We start from the raw sequence: 18,031 nt of genomic DNA, 5'->3' as shown, positions 1-18,031 counted from the left end.
TATAACCTCTCTGACTTTGAACTTAGAAAGGAAAATTGGGAGAAATGAACTAGTAAGAGATACTTGGTGTGGTGAGGCTGTTGGGGGGTAAGGGTGGGTAGGAGACTGCCACTGCTCCTGTTCCTTTGAAGTTGCATGGGTCTTCCTAGGGGAGGGTTTTGTTCAGAGGGTATTTTATTTTAGGGAGCATTTTGGTATCCATGTCTTAAGTGAAAGATGACCTCTCTGGCCCATGTGAATGGTGAAATAGTACATTGACTCTGAGGCCCCTTCTCCCCGTGGCATGGCTATTGAGAAGATGTGCTGTGTAAAGTGTTCATGGGATGTGTCTTTTATGCTCTTTGTCAACAGATCTGCCTACATTACAACAAAGGTGATGGACCCTTTGGCTCTTGCTCCTTTCAAAAGCAATGCACTAAACTGCACATCTGCCAGTACTACTTACAGGGAGAGTGCAAGTTTGGCGCTGGCTGTAAGAGGTCCCACGAGATCACTAACTCTGAAAATCTGCAGAGATTGGAGAAGCTGGGTATAAGTTCTGACATGGTGAGCAGGCTGCTCTCTACTTACCGGAATGCATATGACATCAAGAATACGGGCTCCGTCCTCAGCAAAGTGCCCCCTTCTCCTGTAGGTTCACTGGGAACTTCTGGTAAGGCTGCTGGAAAGTGCTGTGGGCCCTGGGCTTGAGACCTGGGTTTTTGTTGGTTAGTATATACAATATGGCTTTGTGCAATTGTGAACTTTAGTAACAGTCATTCATCTTTCCTAGCTCAGGTTCCGAAGATGAGTTGAAGTCTAGGCTTAGTCAAACAAGGCATTTTAGGTGATGTGAACTGTGGTGGGTACCCTAGGGTCTGCACTGAAGTGAGGTCAGCTCCCCTCTGTGCAATTGCCTTCCCACTCTCTGGAGAATTTTTCCTTTTAGTGAGGGACCTAGAGTTGGGATGCTGATTATACAGCTCTAGGGCCAACCATTAGGGTGGTATTCTTTATATAGCAGAAGAATTCAAGAAGGCATTTGTAAAACTGGCCTTGACCATCTTCCTGCCATGAGTAAGCAGATGTTCCCTCCTTGTTAATTTTTATTTATTTATTTATTGGCCTTATTCCCTAACTTTTTTTTTGACATCTAGACAGTGCTTGGCCTGTCAACATGAGTGAGTAGGCAGGAGATCTTTTTTTTTTTTTTTTTTTTTTTTTAAGTGTCTGTCAGGCTTAGTGACAAGTAGATGACTTCTCAGTTGAGATTTTATAATATTTTGCATTCATAGGTGTTTTCTCCTATGTGTGTCTGTGCACCATGCGCTTCTGGTGCCTGCAGAGGTCACAGGTCAGGATAATGTATTAGAGTCCTTGGAGCTGAATTGGCAGATGGTTGTGAGCTGCTATGTAGATGCTGGGAATTGTACCCAGGTCCTCTGGAAGAGAAACCGATGCTCTCAACTGCTCAGCAATCTTTAGCCTCTAGTAGAATTTTTTTAAAAAATAATTTTTAGTTATTCTTTGCTAATTTTGTAAATATATACGCTTTTCTTAATCATATCCAACCCAAATCCCCTTCCTACTCTTTCCAATACTTTCTCCAAATTTATGTGATTTTTATAAAGGATTTTATTTCACTTTTATTTATGTGGATGTGTAAGTGCCTGTAGGAGTCAGAAGAGGGCATCAGATCCTCTGAAACTGAATTTGTAGATGGTTTTGAGCCTCCATGTGGGTGCTCTGAACTGAATTCAGGTCCTCTGGAAGAGCAGCAAACATTCCTAACCACGGACCCATTTCTTTAGATCCCTCATGCTATTATCTTAAAAGTTACTTGTTAACATTTATTTGTGTGTGTGTGTACACACGCAAGTTTGTGCTGTAGCACACGTGTGTAGGTCAGAAGACAGTTTGTAGAAATCTTTCTCTCCTTGTGGGTCCCAGGGATCAAACTTGGCAGCAAGTTGTCTTACCACTGAATTTCATTAGTGCAACCTGCATGCTTGTTGACACGGGGTCATCCATCTGAATGAACAACCTACCACTGGCTGTACCACCAAAGAAAGACGACTTTCCCTTTCCAAAGCAGTAATTAGTTGCCAGTAGCTCATGACTAGGAGTGGAGCCTCATAAGCCCCTCTCACATTCATAATGGAATGTTGACTGGCTTAATCTTGTGCAGGTAAACCATAGCTGCTGTGAATGCCTGCGTGCAGTGGCCATCCTTTGTCTAGAAGACAGCGTTTTGTAGTACTTTCCCATCCTCCAGCTCTCTTCTTTCTGTCCCTCCTTTTGATATGTTCCCTTGTACTTGAGGGGCGTTGATACAAATGTTTTATATAAGGCTAAATAAACACTTAATAGTCACTTATTTTTGGCACTTTGACCAGTTATAATTCTATATTGGTTGCTGCTCACTGCAAAAAGAATCTTCTATAACCAAGGTTGAAAGCAGCACTAATATGGGTATAAAATAAATATTTAAAAGGTGGTTTGACAACATGTTCATTGACCAGAACAACAGTAGAAGGTTGTCTAATGCCTGTGACCTTTCCAGCCATGGACTTCTGGTTGGTTTATAGTACCAAGCATGAATTTCCTCCTATAGAGCAAGCCAAAATCCAACCAGAAGCAGTTGGTTGCCCCTGATATGTCTATACCAGTAGTTATATCTTGCCTGGCAGAATGTAGCCTGCAGAATCCACTCACTACTGAGTATTCTACTGATGACTTTTCTCCTTCAGCGGCCTGCCTTGTGCCTTCTACCACTGTGAAAGTTAGCCAGCAGGGAGGATGTTTTTGGGTTAGTTTCAGTTTGATTTCTGTTTTCCAAAGTATGTTGTGTCTTCACTGTCTACTTAATGCTGAGCAGCCAAGAACAATAGCCTGTGTTGTTAGGGGTTTCTCTGGGGCCTCCCTGACCAATGATGACTCTTAGACAGGTGTCCCATGCCTGGGACTAAGATTTTTATTTAGTAACTCAGATGTTCTGGGGGAAAAGACTTGTCCATCCATGCAGTGGACCTCTATTCAAATTCCTTTTTAAAAAATTACATATTTAATTAAAATTACTTTATAAAGCAGTATGTTTCTATAAGCCTTTTTCAGTAGAGCCTTAGTTTCAGTTCATGCACTCCACCCTGTGGGCGGTGGTGGCGCACGCCTTTAATCCCAGCACTCGGGAGGCAGAGGCAGGTGGATCTCTGTGAGTTCGAGACCAGCCTGGTCTACAGAGCTAGTTCCAGGACAGGCTCCAAAACCACAGAGAAACCCTGTCTTGAAAAACCAAAAAAAAAAAAATGCACCTCACCTTTTACTTCCCACCATTCCTAGCCCCTTTCACCCCTAGTGTTTCCCTAATCTACTTGTGTTCCAACCCCTTGCTGCCTTATGTCCTTTTCTCTTATGTGTCCCTTCTAGTTTCCTGATCTCTATAGACACTCCAAATTAAATACACAATTCTAAAAATTTGAAGCTAAAATGCACTCAAGATTTTACTTTGTTTTTTCCCTTTGTGAGGTGACATCTTCCTCTTTTCTCCAAAATGGCCTCAAATTTGGCACAGTTGTCTTGCTCCAGTCTCCCTGGTAGCGGGGGCTTTAAGTATCTACCTTTGTTCCTGGCCAAAGGCTTTTACTTAATAAGCATTTCTTAACTACCTGCTGTATGTGGATGAATAATGTGGCCCTTGAGGGAGCTTATGAAAACTTGGTTCATTTGGATTTCATTATAGATGCTGTTGGCTGGCCACTCTGGTTCTCTGCTCTTTCGGTAACTTTGGGAATTTGCTATGTGCTGGTCTCTGTCCTGGGCCTGAGGTAGCCTTTTATAAACATGAGAATAGGCTTCCTCCACAGAGCACACCTTTTATCCACCCACTCATTTAGAGGTTGAGAGAGAAACCATGTTTTAATAGAACTTTTCCAAGAGTGCCAGCAAACATGCTGGCCACTGTAATCTTATCTGATTGTCATAGTTAAAAATTATTCTTGCTGCCTCTAGCTTTCCTTTGTATTTTCTTCTGTTTGTGAGCGTGCGCGTGCATGTGTGTGTGTGAACCTCAGGTGATACGCCTCAGGTGCTGCCCATCTTAGTTTGAGACAGAATCTCTCATTGTCCTAGCCCTCACTAGATAGGCTAGGCTGGCTGGCCATCTCTACCTCCCCTGGGACTGTAGGCACGCTCAACATGCCCAGCTTCAACGTGTGTGTGTGTGTGTGTGTGTGTTTTCTTGAGGCAAGTCTCTATGTAGATCAGGCTAGTCTTGAACTCAACAGAGATCCACCTGCCTTCCCCTCCCAAATGCTTTGACTAAAAGGATGTATCACCATATCTGTCCACCACTTGAGTACTTGGTTCCCACAGACCAAAAGATGATGTCAGATCTCTTGAACTGGAGTCACAGACAATTATGGAAGACCATGTGAATACTGGAAAGTGAATATGGGACATCTGGAAGAACAGCCAGTGCCCTTAACTGCTGAGCAATCTCTCCAGACCCACTCAGATTTTTAAAAATGTGGGTTTTGGGTGACAGAACTGTGGTCCTCAAGCCTGAAGGGCAAGCACTTACTGTCATACCAGTCTCTTCAGTTTGTTTGTTTGTTTTTTTTTTTTAATACTCGGATATACAGAGGTTTCACTGTAGCTAATGTTTAGAGCATCATCTGGATTATAACTATTAAAAATGAGGGAAGGACCCACTTCTCAGTGACCTAGGTCTTACAAACAGTTACTTCTTTGGAGAGAGAAGAGCTTCAGAGCCTCTCAGGTGTGGGTTTTGAGGCCCAGCCTGTGGAATATTTGGGAGTTTACAAAATGAAAAGGAAAGATGCCGATAACAGAGCGACAGGTGATAGGATAGTAAATGAGGAAAAGCTGTCAAGGAGTTTTCTATTCTTATTTGTGTTAAGTGGATGGGATAAATGTAATAGGTAAAGACCCTTTGGTGTGGTAATGAGAAATGTACACTTTGAAAGAACTTAGCATGCCTGTCTTAAAGAGCTTATAAGTAAACTAAAATTAAGAATATTGTATTTGAAGATGAAAACTTTCCATATATTACCTTTTTTATTGTTACTATCCAGTTCTAAAGACTTCATTGACAAGTATTTACTATAGAAACTAAATATAATTTTTAAAATGCCCTTCCATTTTTCCTTTCCTAGTGACTTGGATGGACAGTTGCAAAAAAATACCCCTCTGTGATGTTCTGGGTTTAGTAAAAAGCTGTATGACTGAGTGTTCTGGGATTCACCGTAAAAGTCAGGTGCCTACCTATGTGGTCAGGGTACTTTTATCCTTTAAGGGTAGGTTCTGTCAGTTTGCCTAGACCACTTCGGTAGTGTGTGGAGAGATGAACAGATTCTTTCTTTTTGCCATGCAGTACTGTAATCCTACATGAAAAGCATCAATGGACGCTGACCTATTTTGTATTTTTTCTTTGTAGAAAGAAAAGAAAGTTCAGGTTCTGTGTCACCAGGCACTCCTAGTCAGGAGGAGAGTGATCAGATTTGCTTGTACCACATTCGGAAGAGTTGTAGCTTTCAAGGTAAGTTAGAGGCTGTTCTCCCCTCACATGGGAGGGAGACTGCTTCTCATTCTGGAACTACTTTGAGGCACCCCTAAAGAGAGGAGGGGTCTTGCCAAACTAGTTCTGAATCTGTCCTATTGAGAATGGAAGGAATTATTTGAATTTTTGAAAATGAAGCTGTAGATAAGCTTTTGGAAATATAGAATCTGGGTCTGAACCAGGTGAGTGTCAAGTGACCATAGAACTTCCAGAAATAGGGCTACTAATCTAGTGGAAGCTAAAATAATTAGTACTTCTCAAGGGTGACAGTAGGCCTAGGGGAGTCTCAGAAACTTGGAAGACCGCAGTGAGGAGGAGGAAGTACTTGTGTTAGCACTTGGAGGATTGCTCAGGGCTTCATATCAGGCCAGTGGTCCCTGCTTGGGACCTTTGCCTACCCTTTAGCACAAACAGTAATTCTTTTTTTTTTTTTAAATTTATTTATTATATTATGTGTATAGCATTCCTTCCACGTGTGCCTGCAAGCCATAAGGGGGCACCAGGTCTCATTATAGATGGTTGTAAGCCACCATGTGGTTGCTGGGAATTGAACTCAGGACCTCTGGAAGAGCAGTCAGTGCTCTTAACCTCTGAGCCATCTCTCCAGCCCCACAAACAGTAATTCTTATGTGGGTCAGTGTTTTCACAAAAGCTTTGTATTCACTGACAGCTTAGCCTTTGACTGAAGATTCTTTCTGAGCTTCTGTGACTGCAGCCACCAAAATGTTTTGTTCCATTTTTAGTCTTTAGATGTCACACAAGCAGTTCATGAATATTTTCACTTTGTGAAGGGGTTAGAGAATACAGGCAGAGCAGAAAGCCCTGCCATCCCTTCATCCTTTCCTCGTGGTCAACACTTGCTGGATGTTGTGCCACTTGTTTTACATACTTTATTTCAAATTGAATTTTATTTATTTATTTTATGTGGATGGGGTGGTTTGCTTGCATGTACGTCTTTGCACCTAGTTTTTGCCCGGTGCCCAAGGAGGCCAGAAGAGGATATCTGATCCCTTAGAACTGGAGTTACAGAAGGTTTTGAGCCACCATATCAGTGCTGGGATTTAAACCTGGGTCCTCTAGAAGAGCAACCACGGAACCATCTCTATAGCCCCTTCACTCCTGTTTTTAAAAGATTTATTTATTTTTAGCTTTCCTCTCTCTTTCTTTAGATTTTATTCTGCTTGCTTTGTACTTTAAGGGTTCTTAAATGATCCTGTTTTATTTGTACTTTTCATTGTGTCCAAGTACTTTTTACCTTTACCTTTCTCCTGTTGTACCAAGAGATATAGGGAGGGAGGGGAGGTGAATGTGGGTGCTTTGCTTTCCAAATTGATTCCATTTATGTAACTCACCTGGGAAGCCTAGAGCCTGGATTGCTGTGAGTTGGAGAACATTAGAAGAGAAACAAGAAAGCTGATAAATAGGGTGGAGGACTAGGGAAGATAGCCATGGAAGGGTTGCTTTCTGTTCCTACTGCTGTGACAAAATTCTCGCCAGCTGCTGTGGTCGAGGTGGCCTCTCCATCCACCTGTGAGAATCCTGGCCTGTCTATCTAGTTCCAAGCTTGCTGTTAGCCACAGCTCTGGGTTCCTGGATCCTTTCTGAGACCTCAGTTTAGTGGGCACAAGGGAGCTACTGTTCCCTAGGAAGTGTTTTCTTCAGGGAGTTTTTCTTTGGGCCACCCAAGATTTGCCTGTACTTGGAGCTTATCAACATAACATTTCAACACTTGGGTGCTTTCTGCTCACTTCTTATCATTTCCTTTAGTGCCTTCAAGGAAGGAATAGGAACTCTGATTTGGCCGCAACCTCTGTACCATAACTTCAGCCTGGCCCAGTGCTTCATTATAAGAATCCAGTAGATCTCTGAGCCTAGTATGAGTCATATAAGGCCAGACTCTGTACAAGTCAGGGAGCTGCAAGGCCCCAAGATGTCCATGCCCTGCCTTGTTGAATTTACGAGATTTCCTTGCCTGGACACCCCCAGCTTGTTTTCTGAGGCCTCTTGACCTAGTGCTCCTTTTTGCTGTGCAAAAACTACTGGCCCGCCGGGTGGTGGTGGCACACGCCTTTAATCCCAGCACATGGGAGGCAGAGGCAGGTGAATCTCTGTGAGTTCGAGACCAGCCTGGTCTACAAGAGCTAATTCCAGGACAGGCTCCAAAACCACAGAGAAATCCTGTCTTGAAAAACCAAAAAAAAAAAAAAAAAAAACAAAAAACCTACTGGCCTGTTCTTTGACAAGCCCTAGCAATGTCAACATGTTCCTCTGTGGCACTCCCCCACTTTTTATAGAATCTTGGAAAGATCTGACATTGAGAAAGAATGTACAGATTTTAGGAAATTTTAATTTTTTAAGTGTTAAATTAGCTTAAATTCATTATTTTAAACTACAAATTAAAATGGATTAGCTGCAGTTAATAAGAAATGAATCTTAATCACCTTTTCCTTAGTAGCCAGGTAGGTCCTCTAAGAACAAATGATGGTTTCCTGGTGCTTGGGTGTCTGTCTAGAAAGATGTTACACAGGTACTGGTGTGCACGTCTCTATACTAAGTGCATATGTATATTTGGTTTGTTCTTACATAGCACCAGCACACTTGGACCTTCCTTGTTTCACTTACCCTGCTGCTTACTTTTGAAGACTATATAATAAATACATGCCTAATACTCAATTAGAAGCATGCAAAATGTTGGAAGTCTTTTCTCATTCCTCTACAAGAAATATTGCATATGTATAGTTAGAATACTACTAATCTCTCTGTCTCCTAATTTGTATATAGAAACATTCTGCACCTGGATGAGTATCTTTCTAATAGTTTACTTCTTGGCTATATCTCCATGTCAGAATGCAGTGAACTGCCTTAGGCCTTTCTTCCTTTCCAGTACCCCCCCCCCCACACACACACACTATCTCTGTACAGATGTATCAGAAACTCACAGAGCTTTTGAAAGGAAGTGTCAGAGCCAGCCAGCATAAGCCAAGATGAAGCAGCATGCAAGGGCTTGAAATGGAGGGCAGTGAGCCCTGTGGCACTTAGAAGACAGGAAAATAGAGGGGAGGACATGGATACTGTTGGACAGAGTAATACATGTGAAGACATGGGTGGGGTATGTTGAAGATGAGGTGAGTCTCTTAGCAGATACCCAGAGGATATCTCAGCAGCCAAACCACCCTCATTGGGATGTGTGAGGTCGAATGGATTCATCTCTTTACCCTCCTTCCCTCCTTTCCTCCTTCTCTTCCTTCCTCTTAGGAATTGAACCTAAGGTTTTTGTCTAATACAGTTCTTTGTCACTGAACTGTATTTCCAACCCCATTTTTACTTTGAACTTGTGATCCTCCTGCCTCAGCCTCCCAAGTAGCTAAGATTATAGGCCTCAGCCATCAAGCTAGATTCTGGGATGGATTCCTGTTGGAGTAAAATCTGGAATCTGACATTCTAGACTAACACATTTTTTATTTAAAACATCATTGTAATGTTCCATTTAAAGGGAAGACACACTTAGTAAGAACCATAGTATGTAAATGTCCAGGTAGATCTGAACTAACAAAACCCAACTTCCTCATAACTTCCCAGAATGTTCTCAGGTCAGTGATCAGGACCACTCCCATTGACAATTGAAGGGTGGGGACACAGTGTTTATTAGGGTATCTTACTACTTTGTTTCTGTTTTAGATAAGTGCTATCGAGTTCATTTTCATTTGCCGTATCGGTGGCAGTTCTTGGATGGAGGCAAATGGAAGGATTTGGACAACATGGAGCTTATTGAAGAGGCCTATAGTAATCCCAGTAAAGAGAGGTAGGAGAATGAAAACGTTACCCTCATCCAGACTTTGTGCCCAGCCTGAGTTCGCAGCATAAGGGATTTAGTTTAAACAATAGTATGAACATGCATGCGTATGTGTGCACGCAGACACACACACACCATCATGTAAGTTTGATTTGGAGATGGAAGCCTGTGTTTATACTGGCTTGTCTGTTCTACTTTCCTCCAGGAAGGAGCCATGAGAAAAGAAGGTGGTACCAAGACCAAATAACTTCACTTACTTGCTGCTAGGATTGATCACAGAAACAGTTACTTATTATTGTAGATAATCCAGATGATAAAATCTTTTCTGGAAAGTCACAGCTAAACTGTTTAACCTGAATGCCTGAATGTTTTAAGTTTTTTTTTTTTTTTTTTTTTTTTTTTTTTTTTTTTTTAGCATTTCACTCAGCCAATCATAGTGAAAACAGAAGTCTCAGATAGCCTTCTTTTAAATATTTAACCTTAGCTTGTGTTAGAACGTGCTGCAATATGTTGCTAAAAAGATAATTTAAAAAATCTTATTTTGGGCGTGGGCTGGGGAGGTGGTCGAGTAGGTAAGCAAGCATATGTTGCTCTGGCAGAGCCCTGCCTTGGTTCCTGAACCCACTTGGTGACTAAGAACTGTCTTGCAGAGGGTCCGATGCCCTCTTCTGGTCTCCTCAGACACTGCACTATGTGGTGAATACGTGTAGACAACATACTGCACCCAAGAAATAAAAATAAATAAACCCTTATTAAAAGAAAAAAAAGGGTTTGGAATTTATTTCATTATTGTTTATATCTATGTGTGTATGTGTGTGCATGTGAGTGCCTGCAGACGTCACAAAAGAGTATTATTGACTCCCCTGGCACTACTAGAGTTACAGGCAGTTGTGAGCTACCCACTGTGGGTACTGGGAGCCAAACCCTCATCCTCTGTTAAAGCAGTAAGTGCTTTTAACTGCTGAGCCTCCTAAAAAGAGGATTTGAATGCCTAAAACGATTTTGAACTTAGAGTGCATATGTGCAAATTGATATTGACTAAAACTGTGAAGCAAATTATTCTCCTTAGGAAGATTAAATAGCTCACATACCACCCATAATCTTTCTACTTGAAGAAAATTTTAGACAATATTGTGCATAAATATTTTAAGTATACATCTCAGTGACTTTTGACAAATATATTTGCTTTTGTAGCCAGTAGTCTGATTGAGATATAGTATCTCATCACTCTAGAAGGTTCTTCATTCAGCTCACTTTCCCAAGCTGTCTTCACTGATTTCTTTTACCGTAGATTAGTTTTGTTAGTTCTTGGACCTAAAAGTTGAACGGTTTGCTGTGTGCTGAAATGCCTAACATAATGTCTAACAGCATTGTGGTTTCTTTTCTTTTCCTTTTTGAGGCAGGGTCTCATTTTTCAGCACAGGCTGCCCATAAACTGTCAATCTGGCCAACACCTCCCAAGGGCTGGCATTACAGGGTTGTACTTCCATACCAATTCAGTACTTCTGTTATGGGCCAATCTTCTGTGCACCATATGTGTATTTCTATTGGGAGAATTTCCAAAGGGGTCTTCCGGGAGGTAGGCTGTGTTTGTCCTTGGCTTTGTCAGATGATAACAGATTGTCTTCCAGGTGATCATAGTACTTCCCAGTCCCTTAGCAGTATTTAATGATGTGTCCCCCTGATACTGGTACTGTTGACCATTTACATACTAACCAGTCAAGAGTGTAAAATGTTTTCTCAGTTTGTATAGCCATGATTCCACGTGTCCATTGGCTGTTAGGGTTCATTTGCTGTGCAGTGTCCATCCTTAATTGCATTTGCGAATAAAGAGAGCCATGTTTTTACCTATCCATTTATTTTTGAAGCAGTCTTTACATTTCTGCATATTAAATGTGAGTTAAAAAAATTAGCTCTTTTACTCAGCTGATAGTGCCTTTAATGCGAGAAATATTTATCCACCTTTCCCTTTATGGTTTTGTACTTTATGTATCTTAAGAAATCCTTCATTCTAAAAACAAAAAGAAATTCTCCTGAGTTTTCTTCTAAAAGTGAACATTTTAAGTATAACGCTATATTTAAATTCTTTTTTATGTGATTAATTTTGAATTCAGTTTCATTCTTAGGTGAACTACCAGTTTCTTTAATACCTATTTTGAAAAGTTTTAATTAATTTGTTCGTGATTAAAATACTTGCCATAAAATTAAAACTACGGAATATGCTCATTATTACAAGCTCATGACTACTCATTTCTGGAGGTTCATTTTTGAAACCACCAGAAGAGAGCCAAATTTGGTAAAATGTTAACACACCTTAGCTCATTTCAGCTCATTTTGATATTTGTTGTCAAATATCATCTTTTCTACATTCGTCTTCAGTGCCTCCTGTGGTGGTCACTGTGTTCGTCTGTTTCCGGCCTCTGGTCAGTGCCTGTCTGAATCAGTCCCACACTATCTCTTTTACCTATTGGAGCGTAATACTAAGTTCTGGTATCTGGAAAGACAAAGGCTCCTCTTCCTCCTCCTCTTCCTTCCTCTTGCTGCTGCTGCTGCTTCTGGTTCTTGCTATTTTGGTCTTTAGGAATTTAAAATTTTCATCAGCTTACAGTTAATTCTGCTGTATTTTTAATTTGAAATTCCATGACTGTTGTGAGTTTGGGGAGAATTATGTCTTTATAATTTTTATGCAGACACATGCCCACTTTCTGAGCCTTGGTCTCCTCTAGAATTGCTGCTGGGACCCTGATGAAGTGGTAGACTGAGAGTTCTTTACTTTATTCTTTATTCTCCTACCTTCTCTGTCATTTACTTTTCATTTCTTTGCTGCATTTAGGGGAATTGTCAGAGTCCCAGGCTACTAGTTCAGCCTCATATGAGATCCAGTGAGTCCGTCTGTCCGACTTTAAAATCTATGATATTATATTACTTATTCAAATGTTTTTGTTTTTCATCAAGATTACCTGATCAATTTTTTTAGTCTTATAATCCTAACTTAGGCTTTTGATAACTAGCTAAAAAGAACCACTTTACACGTATTTGTATCTTAGAATGATAGTTGATGCCTCAGTAGTCTGATTCTATTTGTTGTCAGCTACATTTTCTCATGGAGTCTTTTCCCACATGTGCTGTTTGATTTGATTTTGAGATATGTTTGGTGAAACTTTATTTGTGGCAATTTTTGTGAGGTGAGTTCCTCCAAGAAATTGATGTTTGCTTTTCTGGAAACCAATATCTTTACAGCTAATTCGGACAAAGAAGTATGCAACAATCTAAAACTTGTGTGAGGCTTGACTGGTTGAGAGTCCTGAGGGAGTTTTCCTCTTCTCTCCACAGCCAGTGTGACTACCTTAGCATGGCATGTTCCTGGGACCTAGCTATACAGAAATCTGTCTATCTTCTCTCTTCTCTGTCCTTTCCTTCTAGCACACCCCATCTTTCTTTTGTCCAGATGGACTCTCAAGTAACCCAGGCTGACCTCAAACTCATTGTGTAGCTGAGAATGACCTTGAACCTCTGCTCCTGTCTAGACCTCCCAAGTACTGGGATTACAGGTGTGTGCTACCAGGTCTGGCTAGAAGTATCTCTTCTGAGTTGAGTCTGTGGTATAGATCTGTAATCCCATCTAGTTGGGAAGGTGAGGCAGGAGGATCACAAGTTCAGGACCTGCCTGGACAACTTAATGACTGCTTCAAAATGAAGAGAGACCTGGTATAGCTCAATTGAGGAATGCTGTGAAATTCCCAGTTCAGTATCTAAAGGGGGAAAAGAAATCTCTCCTTAGATGTGGCCTCCTTTCTTCCCCAGATTTTGCATTCGCATGTGTCCCCCACCTCCTTGCCTTAGCTGCTAAAAATATGTCATTAGTCATTGACCCTGTCCTCACTCCCCTTGGTCTTGGAGCAGTATCACGTTTAGAAAGGAGCCTGGACTGGTGGCTAGCCATGTAGGCTGTGCAGCCAGACTATCTCCTTTATCCCGTGTCTGCTGGCTGTTGTTGCTCAGATGTGTTTCTTAGTTCTCACGGGCTTTTGTTTTTCCATTTGTTGCATGGAGATACTAGCCTCATCCCATAGGGCTGCAAAGATTGACTATGCTGTACATAAATTATTTTATGCATGGGCTGGCAAATGCTCAGTATATGCTAACTATTGTTGCTTCTGTTTTCTAAGGATTTCTCTTCTTTTTTTTTTTTAACAGCTTAGTAACACATTTTATTTTTGTAGTCTTGGAGATCAAACTGGTTCATGCCAGGCCAATGCTCTGCCCTAGCCACATTTCCAGTCTTAATTATTTTGAAGAAGAGTCAGCATTTTCTGAATTTTACAGTGAAAGGATTTTCATGATAACCCATCTTCTGTATCATCCTGATTTTCACAGAGCAGAGGTGACAATCTTGTAAAGCAGGTTTCCCTGCCGCTGGAAACATTTCTACAACTGTACGACATATTTACTATTCGCACATCTATATTCTCATAGGTGGAAGCAGAATCACCTGTGTTGTTTAATTGGTGAAATTTTAATCTGCTCTTCATTTTCTTTTCCAGGATAGTGTACACAGAGTCAGCTGCTGGCTTACGCTTGGTTAACTTAGACTTTGATTCCATGAAGTTTGGTAGTACTGTGGCTCGCAGGCTCTCCACCGCTTCTTCAGTCACCAAACCCCCGCATTTCATCCTCACTACTGACTGGGTTTGGTACTGGCTGGATGAGTTTGGTTCTTGGCAGGAATATGGAAGACAAGTAAGTGTGATAATAAAAAGGATGGCAATTTTGTATAAGATGAAACATCCATTCTAAACAGAAACACAAAGATGCCAGGGAGTGTACTTGGTAGACCTGGATGACAGTGCATCTTTACAGTCCTGTCTTGAATGATTAGATATCTTAGCTCATGAGAATTGAATGTTAAATAACTGTCATGATGTCAGCTTTCTTCATTGATTTTTGTTAGTTAACAGAAAACTCTGGAGCTAGTGCCTAAACTGTAGTATAAAGTTGAAGGCTTTCAAATTGCTTTTCTTGCCTGTTTCTGCAATTTCAGAAGATAGCAGTGTATGAGAATATGATTTATATCAGCAATTGATTTGGAACCCAAATCAGGTAACTCACTGTCAATTATATGAAGATGTCAACAAAGGCTGGGATCAAAAGATCTGGGGACTTTACAGAAATGAAGTTATGTGGAGAGAGTCATTTATGTAGAGATCCTTTTCCACAATGAAAATTATCTTGGGGACCTGATGGTACTTGCACTCCCTGACCTGTTGGAGGTTGTGTTGAGGCTTGGGTTTCTTGTTCTTAACTATATGTAGAATGCCCTTCTCTGATCCCATTTTTATGTAAGCTCCACAAGGACAGGACATTTCTCTTTTACCATGGGTGCATCTTCCATGCTTAGAATGATATATTGCAGCTTCTTCAGAAATAGATGGCTACCAAAGGCAACAGTCATTTTTTATTTGATGATCCCTCTGGCTCTGGGGGGGAGACAGAGGCAGCCCTGTTGATGTAACACAAAGAGCTCTGATAGCACTCATGCAAAAGTAGTCTCTGAGCAGCTTCCCAGACTGCACCGTTAAGTTCAGGGGTGGAGACTTTTCTCCTCCAACCTCCAACACTTTGCTCGTGCGTGTTTTTGTTTACAGTCTGTAAACTTGTTTAGGACAGTTTGGGAATCTCTGGATGTGAACTTCATGTGGATGCCATTGGTGTGCCCACATGCTGCAAGAATATGGAGACATAGGTGGACTTGAGTTCCTGGGGTCTCCTTTTACAGTGTTAGCTGTATAGCCTTGGGGTCATTCTCCCTTCATATAATTGGTTTTTTTTTTCCTTTAGGTTTGTTTGGTTTTTTTGTTTTTCTAATTTCCAGTTTCAGACTAGTTTTCTCTTGATTTTCAGAAACGCTAAGTTTGTTTCTGAGTTTAGAATGTACCCCAAAATTTGATGTCAGAATCAACCAGACCTGCCTTAGAACACATGGGAATTTTTCATTCTTTCAAATCTTACTAGTCACTTTCCAAATGCTGCTAATCTTGGGCTTCCTCAGCTTAACCACTGGTTTCTCCAGATACAGCCAAAGTCCCTCGCTTTTGCTTTCTGTTTGGCTGCCTTCATTCTCTTCCCTGTGATAACCTGTGTTAAGGGGATTTTCACCTTAAGGTTTGGGGATGGGACTTGAGTTATATGTCTGACTCTGTTTCCTCTCTGCTGATTCTTTCCTTCATTTCCTGTTTTATCTTCTTTTCCCTTCACTGTCTGGAAGTGATTTTTATACCACCTCCTCATTCTTCCAAGTTTTAACCTAATAATTTAGTTTTGAAGGATGATAGATTTAAAAGGAGAAACTAAGCACTACTATAGGACCATAAAATACTTCTTTCCAAAACCATATGCCTACTACCCGTTCTCTGACCACCTTCATAGAGCCAAGCCATTCTTCGGGGTTAGGCCTTGACTCATGCTTGTTTTCCTTCAGGAAACTTTGCTGGATTGTGCCTCAGAAAAGGTCACTCCCAGCAAGTGCCTGTAGCTTCTGTGTCACCCACGTAGACCCGTGGGATATTTGAGCATGATGTATTGAGTTAACTACTTGCTTTTTATTTTCCCTCCTTTTTTGCTGTACTGTTTCTCAAAGGCAGGGACAGATTTTGTTTTATTTATGTTTTGTCCCTAAATTATAGAACTTGTGACTTAGTGAAGAGTACATTTATTTTTATCTTACATATGTGGATGTTTTGTCTGCATGTTTGCCTGTCCATCATATGCATATGGTGCTTGCAGAGGCCAGAAGAGGCCTCGGACACCATTGGAATTGAAGTTACAGACACGTTAGCTGCCGAGTGGGTACTGAGAATTAAACCTGGGTCCTCAGCAATAACAACAAGTTCTCTTAACCACTGAGCCATCCCTACAGAGCCTCAGGTCCTACTTCTTAAAGCTCTACCTCACATCGGAGACTATGCTTTCAGAGCATAAATCCTTGAGAGACAAACCACATCTAAACCATAGCAAAGCTGCAGAATTCAAATTTAGTCCATCCAGTCCCAAATATTATCTAGTAGGTAATTGCAGAGAAAATGAGAATTGAAATAAATAACTGGCAGAAAAAAGATCCTCCAAGAGACCAGAAAATCAGCACAGAAAGGGACTGAAGCCTGACTGGAGGACTAAGGGAATAAGAATAGCTGTAGAAGAGGTAGTGTTTCTCGAGCTCACCAGCTAAGTGGCCTAGGTGAATTAGCCGTTAATAGTTTGCCATCATTTGTATAGCTGTACCATCTAGTCTGAAGAATTTTAAAAATGGCTTGTTTGTTTATCTATGTATTTGTGTGTATGTATATATATATGGATGTGCTCATGCTGCTGCATGGATGTGGAGGTCAAAGGTCAAATTGTAGCAGTTTGTTTTCTCCTATTTACATGTTCTAAGGATTGAACTCAGATTATTTGCCTTAGTGGCAAGTACCTTTTCCTGCTAAGTCATCTTGCTGTTCTTTTGCTTTTTTATTGCTTGCATCCTGGTTACCCTACTTAGCAAGACCTATATGTACCATCATCTATTTACAGTAGCTTCAAGAGAGTCATATAACTTCCCTTCCATACCCCCATCCCGTCACCCCGCTCCCTGGTACCTCCTCTTTCCCTATAACAAGATCATCTGTCCAGAATGGGGGCTGGATTGACCAGCATTTTTGTTCATCACCACAACCTCTTGCCTCCCTGACCTCTTTGGATTTCCCCTTACAGGGCACAATGCACCCTGTGACCACCATCAGCAGCAGTGACGTGGAAAAGGCTTACCTGGCAGTCTGTGTCCCAGGGGCTGATTCCCAGGCAGCTACCTTGAAGTTCCAGGCTGGAAAGCACAACTACGAGTTAGACTTCAAAGGTACCCCTTTTCTTGTTGAGCGAGTCCTCCCATATTAACCTGGGGGCCTAGCTGGTATAAGCAAGGAAAGGAGGGTGTATCTATTCCAAAAGGCAGCCAGACCCATCAACAGATGATACTTACTGCCCTGCACTGTCAAGGAGATGTGCTTCAAGGGTTTCAGGAGAGGGAGCTTTTTGGATGTTGAGGGATTGGGCCCGTGAATACAGTGTGGCTGTTCTGTATCTGGAGGTTAACCTCTGGCTCTCCAAGGCCCACGTGACTCTACTAGGTAGTGTCATCTCTTTACTCCTGGCATAGCACCAAAGCTGCTGCATTTTCTGTAGGTACTTTCAGCCTTGATGCTCTAGGACACACTAATTAAAAGTTCTGTCCTTTTAGTTAGTGTCTAGAAGCTGGAGCTGAGGTGATTTTTTTCCCCCATGTATCTTAACAGACAAAAGCAGAGCAGTCACCATTGGCCAGTTCTTGAGCGGCTGATTTGTGGGAATGCTGCAGTTTTAGTTGTGCGGTCTCCTGCAGACATTCCATCCAGCTCTGCTCACAAGTCCAGCATGTTAAAGGGAATCAGAGGACCTGCCTTGGTGCAGTGTATCCTCTCTGTTCTCTATACTCTGTTCTGTGTGGAAAGCAGCAAGGTGCCATGGCAAATTTTCCAAAAACCACTTGGTTGTCTGTTTTCAGCAGTTACTTTTTTTTTTCCTGGAGGGAGTTCAGGCATCATTCATATCCTGAGATCATCTGCATTTATTTTCCAAAAATCTTTTATATCAAGGTAAACTGAGGGGGC

The 18,031-nt window shown here is 41.4% G+C and overlaps 1 protein-coding gene across 1 annotated transcript in view; it reads left to right on the top strand.

Annotated features, from left to right (window-relative positions):
• The window catches only part of LOC121435176 (protein mono-ADP-ribosyltransferase PARP12), a 39,444-nt gene that overhangs the window by 9,024 nt on the left and 12,389 nt on the right, over positions 1–18,031 (top strand). Inside the window, exons 3-7 of the mRNA XM_041634271.1 lie at positions 352–652; positions 5,435–5,536; positions 9,236–9,359; positions 13,895–14,090; positions 17,100–17,241. Coding sequence (XP_041490205.1) covers positions 352–652; positions 5,435–5,536; positions 9,236–9,359; positions 13,895–14,090; positions 17,100–17,241 — 865 coding nt within the window. The remainder of the gene's footprint in view (positions 1–351; positions 653–5,434; positions 5,537–9,235; positions 9,360–13,894; positions 14,091–17,099; positions 17,242–18,031) is intronic.

This window comes from Microtus oregoni, unplaced genomic scaffold (assembly GCF_018167655.1).
Source record: "Microtus oregoni isolate MIOR12 unplaced genomic scaffold, Mior012 000046F_ref0000063, whole genome shotgun sequence".
NCBI lineage: Eukaryota > Metazoa > Chordata > Mammalia > Rodentia > Cricetidae > Microtus > Microtus oregoni.
The sequence above is the reverse complement of the archived record's forward strand: the minus strand, read 5'-3'. Positions and strand labels throughout refer to the sequence as shown.